The 10,000-nt window shown below is 50.2% G+C and overlaps 2 protein-coding genes across 14 annotated transcripts in view; one reads left to right on the top strand and one right to left on the bottom strand.

Annotated features, from left to right (window-relative positions):
• The window catches only part of tm2d1 (TM2 domain containing 1), a 7,108-nt gene extending 426 nt beyond the window's left edge, over positions 1–6,682 (bottom strand). The window contains exons 1-6 of the mRNA XM_030372029.1: positions 6,502–6,682; positions 6,000–6,073; positions 4,673–4,781; positions 3,963–4,054; positions 1,290–1,363; positions 88–199 (exon numbers count right to left, since the gene is read on the bottom strand). Of these exons, the coding sequence (XP_030227889.1) occupies positions 89–199; positions 1,290–1,363; positions 3,963–4,054; positions 4,673–4,781; positions 6,000–6,073; positions 6,502–6,629 (588 nt within the window). The 5' untranslated portion in view covers positions 6,630–6,682 and the 3' untranslated portion in view covers position 88. The remainder of the gene's footprint in view (positions 1–87; positions 200–1,289; positions 1,364–3,962; positions 4,055–4,672; positions 4,782–5,999; positions 6,074–6,501) is intronic.
• Positions 6,683–6,788: 106 nt separating this feature from the next.
• The window catches only part of patj (PATJ crumbs cell polarity complex component), a 58,080-nt gene continuing 54,868 nt past the window's right edge, over positions 6,789–10,000 (top strand). For 2 of the 13 annotated variants that reach the window (XM_030372027.1, XM_030372015.1), the window contains exons 1-4: positions 6,805–6,921; positions 7,202–7,395; positions 7,733–7,820; positions 8,581–8,759. In XM_030372027.1, the coding sequence (XP_030227887.1) occupies positions 7,799–7,820; positions 8,581–8,759 (201 nt within the window). In that variant the 5' untranslated portion in view covers positions 6,805–6,921; positions 7,202–7,395; positions 7,733–7,798. Of the gene's footprint in view, positions 6,922–7,201; positions 7,396–7,732; positions 7,821–8,580; positions 8,760–10,000 lie in introns of all 13 variants that reach the window. The other 11 variants (XM_030372024.1, XM_030372022.1, XM_030372016.1 and 8 more) reach the window with 11 other exon arrangements.

Below are 10,000 nucleotides of genomic sequence, written 5' to 3'. Positions count from 1 at the left end.
CCTCAGTGTGTGTGTGCCTCAGTGTGTGTGTGTGTGTGTGTGTGTGTGTGTGTGTGTGTGTGTGTGTGTGTGTGTGTGTGTGCGTGCCTCAGGGCGACAGCTGCGTCCTCCTGTAGGTGTCGTTGTTGATTGACAGCCGGGTTAGGCGGGCGCCGTAGTAATCCACGATGTAGTCTGAGCCGTCAGACGGGCCCACGATCTGACAACACACACAGTACAACACACACACAACACACACACACAGTTTAACACACACAACACACACAGTTTAATACACACACAACACACACAGTTTAACACACACAACACACACAGTTTAACACACACAACACACACACAGTTTAATACACACGCAACACACACACAACACACACAGTTTAACACACACACAACACACACACACACACAGTTTAACACACACACAACACACACACACACACAGTTTAACACACACACAACACACACACACACACACACACAGTTTAACACACACACAACACACACAGTTTAACACACACAGTTTAACACACACACAACACACAGTTTAACACACACACAACACACACAGTTTAACACACACACAACACACACAGTTTAACACACACACAACACACACAGTTTAACACGAACACAACACACACAGTTTAACACACACACAACACACACAGTTTAATACACACACAACACACACAGTTTAATAAACACACAACACACACAGTTTAATACACACACAACACACACAGTTTAATACACACACAACACACACAGTTTAACACACACACAACACACACAGTTTAACACACACACAACACACACAGTTTAACACACACACAACACACACAGTTTAATACACACAAACACACACAGTTTAATACACACACAGCGTAATATACACACAACACAGTTTAATACACACACAACACACAGTTTAATACACGCACAACACACCCACAGTGTAATACACACACACAACACACACAGCGTAATATACACACAACAGTTTAATACACACAAAACAACACACAGCTTAATACACACACAACACACACACGGCGTAATATACACACAACACACACACACAGCGTAATATACACACAACGTACACACAACACACACACAGCTTTACACACACACACACATTTTCTAAAGTAGCATCGTACTATCATTGTACTATGCTATGATAGTACAATGATAGCAAAGTTTGATAGTGTGGTAGCACTACTCTATCAGAGTACAGGACTATAGTACTACGTAGTACTATAGTATAGTACTACGTAGTACTTTCTTACCTGCATGGTGATCAGCAGGAAGTCCATCAGACTACCGATCCCACAGAAGCCGACAGTACAGAACTTCAGCAACCCTGAGAGAGAAAGACCAGAGTGAGAGAGAGCGAGAGCGACCAGAATGATAAAGAGAAAGAAAGAGACCAGAGAAAGAAAGAGACCAGAGAGAGAGAGAGAGAGAGAGAGAGAGAGAGAGAGAGAGAGAGAGAGAGAGAGAGAGAGAGAGAGAGAGAGAGAGAGAGACAGGGAGAGAGGGAGGGAGAGAGAGAGAGAGAGAGAGAGAGAGAGAGAAGCAGAGAGAGAGAGAGAGAGAGAGAGAGAGAGAGAGAGAGAGAGAGAGAGAGAGAGAGAGAGAGAGAGAGAGAGAGAGAGAGAGAGAGAGAGAGAGAGAGAGAGAGAGAGAGAGAGAGGGAGAGAGAGAGAGAGAGAGAGAGAGAGAGAGAAAGAGAGAGAGAGCGAGAGAGAGAGAGACCAGAGAGAGTGAAACCAGAGAGAGCGAGCGAGAGGGCCATGATTGTTAGAATATCATCTGACAGATAATGACTATATCGTGTTACATCTATGTAGTAGGGATTGCGAAAATGTAAAATATTCTTGACCTGCCACCGAGCCTCAATAACCGGTTCATACCGGTTAACCGATCAGATTATAATGTGCTATTTGAAATAACAGCCATTTCGAGCCAGGCCAGCCGCCTGCTATTTGGTCACTCTGCTCATCTCTCTCCCGCTCTGCCTCCGACTCACACACACACACACACACACACACACACACACACACACAAACACTCTCTCTGCGTGGGAGGCAGCGGCTCTCTCCGCGCCACCACCTGTTTGAATTGAACCACGAGGCGTTACTGCAAGTGGACCGTGTGTAGAGAGCCGGGCCAATCGGAAGAGGGCAGCGTAAGGAGCTCATTTGAAACATTGCCGCGGCTCATTTAAGAAAAGGACAGCTCTGAAGAGACGCCGCTTGTTTAGGACGGAGGAGACGGAAAAGTTGAATGTGAGGGATAATTTGTTTCACTTCATACAAAAAGATCTTGGAATGAGAGGGCTGACTGTAGTCTTATAGCGTTCAGTCTACTGTCCATAATAATAGAGGTCATGTTCTCCGCCGCTCGAATGCAGGAATAATTAAGACTTGAGGAGAAATTAACCAGTGGGCTGGAGACGGAGTGTCCGTCCAACTTCCAATAAGTCGCCTCATCTGATCATCTTTAGTGTGGAGTGAAACCAACACACTCCACAGACCACACTGACCCCCAACATTAACGTTGATACGGTCAACAATCGGTCAAACGGTCATCGGCTAACATCCCTACTATATAGGTGTCCTAGATCTACCTAGAGCAGGGTAGATATAGATATAGGTATTCTAGATCTCCCTAGAGCAGGGTAGATATAGATATAGGTATTCTAGATCTCCCTAGAGCAGGGTAGATATACTGTAGATATAGGTGTTCTAGATCTACCTAGAGCAGGGTAGATATAGATATAGGTGTTCTAGATCTACCTAGAGCAGGGTAGATATAGATATAGGTGTTCTAGATCTACCTAGAGCAGGGTAGATATAGATATAGGTGTTCTAGATCTACCTAGAGCAGGGTAGATATTAGGGCTGTAACGATACACAAACTCACGATTCGGTTTGTATCACGATTTTTGACCCACGGTTCGATACATCCCACGATTTTTTGAAATTTAAAAAGCATTTTATTTAAACAACACTTATATACCAATTAACTTAATGTAACATTTAATAACAAATAATTTGGAACACTGAACAGATTTGAACAGAAAGAATACTATTAAAGTATAGCTAAATGAATAAAGAAATAACGTGTGGGAGGATGATTTTTTCAACTGTTTGGTTGGTTTATTCAAATATCCTTATTAGCACTTCTTATTAGGCTATGTAGCTTAAATAATGACATAATCAGGCCGTATAGAATGCAACATGTTTAATAGCCTAACTTTCAATAGATGGAGAAAAACCTGAATGTCATGAACGTCGCAATAACGAGGCGTTACGAGTAGCATATGTGTGTGCGCCAGAATGGCAGTGTGCGTATGCGTGTGTGAGTGACGTCAGCGAGTGAGTGGACGAGCGAGGAGAGCGAGCGGTAGCGCGTGTGTCTAGTGAAGAAGCGAACGAGTCCGGTAGAATAAAGTACCCATCCTGTCAATAATCGGTGGCCGCTTCATTCCGACCTATAAGCAGACAAACTGCCAGTCAAATCACACAAAACACTAGAGACAGGATCACACAGGCCCCCTCTGGATAAATGTCGTTCATATCGCATATGAGCACTTCGACGACTGTGGAGAAATGCGATCCTCCGTAGCCACGGAGGATTGCAGTCGCATACTTACGGCATCGATAGGAGGGGGCGCTGTCAGCAGACTATTATTTAGACAAATTATTAGCAAATTTCAATCGGACAATTTGACCGCAGAGTTAGAAAGGGCGTATCGCGCTTCTGCCTTCTCACACCGCGAGAAAGGTTCGTGGCTTTGAGTATCGCGATTTTCGGTTTGATACGCGTATCGTTACAGCCCTAGTAGATATAGATATAGGTGTTCTAGATCTACCTAGAGCAGGGTAGATATAGATATAGGTGTTCTAGATCTACCTAGAGCAGGGTAGATATAGATATAGGTGTTCTAGATCTACCTAGAGCAGGGTAGCCCAGGTAGAAGCGGTCGGCCCCGAGCCATCCCAGGAACAGAGACAGAGCTACGGCCACCTTGTAGGAGTACCCAGTCCTAGGACACACACACACGCACACACACACACAAACACACACAATTAGACTCGTTAAAGGTGACATAATATGAAAACACTTTTCCTTGGATGTGGGGTGTTGTTTTGGGTCTCTTGGGCTCCAACACTCATACAAACTTTGTAATAAGTCCCTACATGGTGTGTGTGTGTGTGTGTGTGTGTGTGTGTGTGTGTGTGTGTGTGTGTGTGTGTGTGTGTGTTGTGGCATCCCGCCACGTAAACCTCGGCCTGGTCGGGCCCGAGGGACCGTGAGGGACAGGGTATACCACCCCCACCCACCAGCCGGCGACGGAGAGCATCCCTTTCGCCTCCCCAATCAGGGTGATTGGTGGACACCTGGCCGGTGGCAGGGGAGCCATCTTAAAAGGAGGTCCAGGACAGCACAGCACGGCACGGGAGCAAGGAGGAAGTGTTTGTGTCCGGGAGAGGCTAGAGGCCCACGGAGGCCCTAGAGACCGCGTCTCCTTCATTGTATTTAAGTTGTACTCAATAAATGCCTTTAACGGCGTATCCGCACGCAAAAAGTGTCGTTCATCCGTGGAACCTGGCCCAACCGAGCACCGGGTTACCACAGTGTGTGTGCAGCGAGTCCTTCTTACACGTTCCTGCAGGGGGCGGTCTTGTTGAAGCCCACCTCCTCTCCGCTGAAGCGGAGCTCTGTGCCGTTGTCCAGGCGACAGGTGATGTTGGGGGCAGGCAGACATTCCACTGAGGAGAGAGACAGCATCGCCTCGTTAGGGGCTGGGTCAAGCTACACCACCCCTCTACACCACCCCTCTGGAATGAGGACACTCACCCCCTACACTCACCAGTACACCACCCCTCTGGAATGAGGACACTCACCCCCTACACCACCCCTCTACACCACCCCTCTGGAATGAGGACACTCACCCCCTACACTCACCTCTACACCACCCCTCTACAATGAGGACACTCACCCCCACACCACCCCTCTGGAATGAGGACACTCACCCCCTACACCACCCCTCTGGAATGAGGACACTCACCCCCTACACCACCCCTCTACAATGAGGACACTCACCCCCTACACCACCCCTCTGGAATGAGGACACTCACCCCCTACACTCACCTCTACACCACCCCTCTACAATGAGGACACTCACCCCCTACACCACCCCTCTGGAATGAGGACACTCACCCCCTACACCACCCCTCTGGAATGAGGACACTCACCCCCTACACTCACCTCTACAATGAGGACACTCACCCCCTACACTCACCTCTACAATGAGGACAGTCACCCCCTACACTCACCTCTACACCACCCCTCTACAATGAGGACACTCACCCCCTACACCACCCCTCTACACCACCCCTCTGGAATGAGGACACTCACCCCCTACACCACCCCTCTACACCACCCCTCTGGAATCAGGACACTCACCCCCTACACCACCCAGGCCCGCCGCTCCCTATACGCAGAGTGCAGGGCACCAAGGACCCCCCCCCCCCCCCGCCGACGAAGGGCACCGAAACGGCCAGCAGCGGCCCTGACACCCCCCCTCTGGACTGAGGACACTCACCTAGGTAACGAGGACACTCACCTAGGTAACGAGGACACTCACCCCTAGGTAACGAGGACACTCACCCCACACTCACCCCTAGGTAACGAGGACACTCACCCCTAGGTAACGAGGACACTCACCCCACACTCACCCCTAGGTAACGAGGACACTCACCCCACACTCACCTAGGTAACGAGGACACTCACCCCACACTCACCTAGGTAACGAGGACACTCACCCCACACTCACCCCTAGGTAACGAGGACACTCACCCCACACTCACCTAGGTAACGAGGACACTCACCCCACACTCACCTAGGTAACGAGGACACTCACCCCACACTCACCTAGGTAACGAGGACACTCACCCCACACTCACCTAGGTAACGAGGACACTCACCCCAGGCCAGGCGGCCTCTGCAGCTCTCTGCCTCCTGCGTGGCCTCGTCGATCTTGGGGTCTCTGCAGAGGTACGTGCGGGGTTCAGGAAACCAAAGGACAGAGACTCGAAGGGTAACGGTCCGTTTAGGTCTTCTCCGGGGGGGCCGCGACGGAGCTCAGACACGCCCATAGAGGACCGTGTAGGAGACACCTTCCGTAGGCCCCTTCAGGACAGACGGGGTGATCGACAGGTGTCACCCCCCGCCCCTAAAGGGTTATAATGGAACTCTGGGTCCGAAGTCTACGTCGTACTACTTTAGAACAGTGGGTGGTCTAGGGTCTAGGTACTAGACAGACAGACAGACAGACAGACAGACAGAAGGACACGCAAGCACACACAAAGGACACATTACGAAGTTCCATTAAAAAACATGGAGCCATGATAGACCTGTGCTTAGGGTTAGCATCAGCTAGCCTAGCATGTCATCATAGGTAAAAACAGCGCTGAGCCTGAAGGATATTGTCCGAGGCGGAGGTTTCCGCAGCTGTCCAGCTTTTCCCCCAGGACCCCCGTGGTGAGGTGGTTCAGGACGCAGGAGAACCATCCGAGGAGAACCCAGAACCGTAAACACAACCAGTGAGCCGCCATGTTCCCAGTCCCCAGCGGGAGTCACGTGACACGAGAGAGCTGCCATGTTTGGAGTCCCGCCTGTCACGTGTCGCCAGTGAAGCGCCATGTTTGGAGTCCCGCCGGTCACGTGACTCGTTTGTTTTTATCAGGTGGAGGTTCCTCGTTCGTGCATCCCAATGCGCGTGCGTAGCCCTGGCTTCCAGGTGGCTCCAAACAAACTACAAAGATGGATTCTGTCGAACGACGTTACAAGTCTTTCGACTGCTAGGCGGCCAACCGGTTAGCCGACTGTTGTCATGAAGTTACAAAGGTACGTGTTCAGATTCAGATTCAGATTCAGCTTTATTGGCCAGGTTTGCGAACAAACGAGGAATTTGACTTCGGTCCCTTTGCTCTCTATGTACAACACTCAACATTTAACCTATTGTTAACATATAAAAAACTATTGTTTGGGTCTAAACCGGGTTGTCTTTATTCTGAGGATGATAATTAGGTGTAATTATTAGAATTATAAAGTTGTGTTGAGCCCGGAGGGAGCCTGTTGCCTGTTGAATATTTGTTTGGTCAAACTTTGATCCAACTTTAAAAAGTTAGCAGAGTGCACCTGTTTCCTGGAAACGCCTCCCATATTTGGGCCTGCAGGGAAAGCTGTCAGCTGACGTCACCCCAACCACCCCCCCTTTGATAGGTTAGCTTCACTTCCTGTTCTCAGGTGAGCCACCCAGGTGAGGCTCGCGGGGCACGTCGCGGGTTGTTGTTTATTTCGCTTGTTTGGACGTCGAAGGTGAATCAGTTGCTGTGATTGTGATGTTTATCGCTCCCTGCCTGTCTCTCTTACCCTCTCTCTCTCACCCTCTCCCCCTCCCCCTCTCCCCCTCCCCCTCTCTCTCTCTCTCTCTCTCTCTCTCTCTCTCTCTCTCTCTCTCTCTCTCTCTCTCTCTCTCTCTCTCTCCCCCCCCCCCCCCCCCTCTGTAAACAAGACATGCTAATGGTTAGCCTCGCTGTAACTAGAAGGGAACAATATACATACACAACAATATACAACAATACATAATAGTTTAAAAAAAAGATTGAACCATAATGTTTTTTGTATTGTTTTGTCTCTCTCTTGGTTGATAAAGCTGTGACAGCAAGAGAGATCGACCAGCAGGAGAGAGAGACAGAACACCAGAGAGACAGACGGGACCATGTACGACAATGTACCTGCAGGTCAGTGTAATAATCTCTGATTTATGGTCTAATGGTCTCTAATCTACACGTGTAATAGTTTCTAATCTACAGTGTTATAGTCTCTGATCTACAGTGTTATAGTCTCTGATCTATAGTGTAATAGTCTCTGATCTATTGTAATAGTCTCTGATCTATAGTGTAATAGTCTCTGATCTATAGTGTAATAGTCTCTGATCTATAATGTAATAGTCTCTGATCTATAGTGTAATAGTCTCTGATCGATAGTGTAATAGTCTCTGATCGATAGTGTTATAGTCTCTGATCTATAATGTAATAGTCTCTGATCTATAATGTAATAGTCTCTGATCTATAGTGTAACAGTCTTTGTCCCCAGTGTAACTGTCTTTGTCCCCAGTGTCCCAAGTGTAACAGTCTTTGTCCCCAGTGTAGCAGTCTTTGTCCCCAGTGTCCCCAGTGTAACAGTCTTTGTCCCCAGTGTCCCCAGTGTAACAGTCTTTGTCCCCAGTGTATCAGTCTTTGTCCCCAGTGTCCCCAGTGTAACAGTCTTTGTCCCCAGTGTCCCCAGTGTATCAGTCTTTGTCCCCAGTGTAACAGTCTTTGTCCCCAGTGTCCCCAGTGTAACAGTCTTTGTCCCCAGTGTCCCCAGTGTAACAGTCTTTGTCCCCAGTGTAACAGTCTTTGTCCCCAGTGTCCCCAGTGTAACAGTCTTTGTCCCCAGTGTCCCCAGTGTAACAGTCTTTGTCCCCAGTGTCCCCAGTGTAACAGTCTTTGTCCCCAGTGTCTGCAGTGGAGCGTGAGCAGGTGCTGGCGGCTCTGGAGCGGCTGCAGACCAAGCTGGTCCAGAAGGAGGAGTGGGGCCCAAGCCGGTCCCTGGGGGCCCTGAGGGACACCCTGCAGGGGCCCCTGCTGGCCCACATCCTCACCCTGCAGCACTCAGTCAGACACCTCAGAGACCAGGTCCGAACCGCACCTCAGCACCAGTTAACTCACTGTACCATGTAACACACTGTACCAGGTAACATACTGTACCAGGTAACACACTGTACTAGGTAACACACTGTACTAGGTAACTCTAACACAATGTACCAGGTTACTGGTAAAGTATGCTAGAGCTCTAGCGCTAGCGTGAGCTAAAGCTCTAGCGGTAGCGGGAGGTAAGGCTCTAGCGGTAGCATAGCGTGAGCTAAAGCTCTAGCGGTAGCGTGAGCTAATGTGCCAGCGGTAGCGTGAGCCAAAGCTCTAGCGGTAGCGTGAGCTAAAGATCTAGTGGTAGCGGGAAGTAAGGCTCTAGCGGTAGTGTAGCATAGCATGAGCTAAAGCCCTAGCGGTAGCATAGCGTGAGCTAAAGCCCTAGCGGTAGCGTGAGGTAGAGCTCCAGCGGTAGCATAGCGTGAGCTAAAGCTCTAGCGGTAGCGGGAGGTAAGGCTCTTGCGGTAGCATAGCGTGAGCTAAAGCTCCAGCGGTAGCGGGAGGTAAGGCTCTAGCGGTAGCATAGCGTGAGCTAAAGCTCTAGCGGTAGCAGGAGGTAGAGCTCAAGCGGTAGCATAGCGTGAGCTAAAGCTCTAGCGGTAGCGGGAGGTAAGGCTCTAGCGGTAGCATAGCGTGAGCTAAAGCTCTAGCGGTAGCAGGAGGTAGAGCTCAAGTGGTAGCAAAGCGTGAGCTAAAGCTCTAGCGGTAGCGGGAGGTAAGGCTCTTGCGGTAGTGTAGCTTAGCGTGAGGCAGAGCTCCCGCGGTAGCGTAGCGTGTGCCAGCGGCCCCGCCCTCCCTGCTGGCGGCCTATCCCAGCCCATCTGTATTCAGGGCGTCGCCGCTGACGCCAGCCGTCCAATACACTCTCCTTCCCCTCCCCTCCCCTCCCCCTCCCCTCCTCCTCCCCCTCCTCCTCCTCCCCCTCCCCCTCCTCCTCCTCCTCCTCCTCCCCCTTCCCCTCCCCCTCCCCCTCCTCCTCCCCCTCCTCCTCCTCCTCCTCCTCTGCCGGCGCATTAAGATAATGCCTCTGATGCAGGATCCAGTTTAAGTGCTTCCAAGGTCACAGAGATGAGGAGGAGGAGGAGAGGGGGAGAGAAGAGGAGGAGGGGAGAGAAGAGGAGGGGGAGAGAAGAGGAGGGGGAGAGAGGGGGAGAGAAGAGGAGGAGGAGAGAGGGGGAGAGAAGAGGAGGGGGAGAGAAGAGGAGGAGGAGAAGAGAGAGGGAGAGAGG

This window comes from Gadus morhua, chromosome 12, assembly GCF_902167405.1.
Source record: "Gadus morhua chromosome 12, gadMor3.0, whole genome shotgun sequence".
NCBI lineage: Eukaryota > Metazoa > Chordata > Actinopteri > Gadiformes > Gadidae > Gadus > Gadus morhua.
Note: the sequence above shows the minus strand (reverse complement) of the source record. Positions and strands in the feature narration are given on the sequence as shown.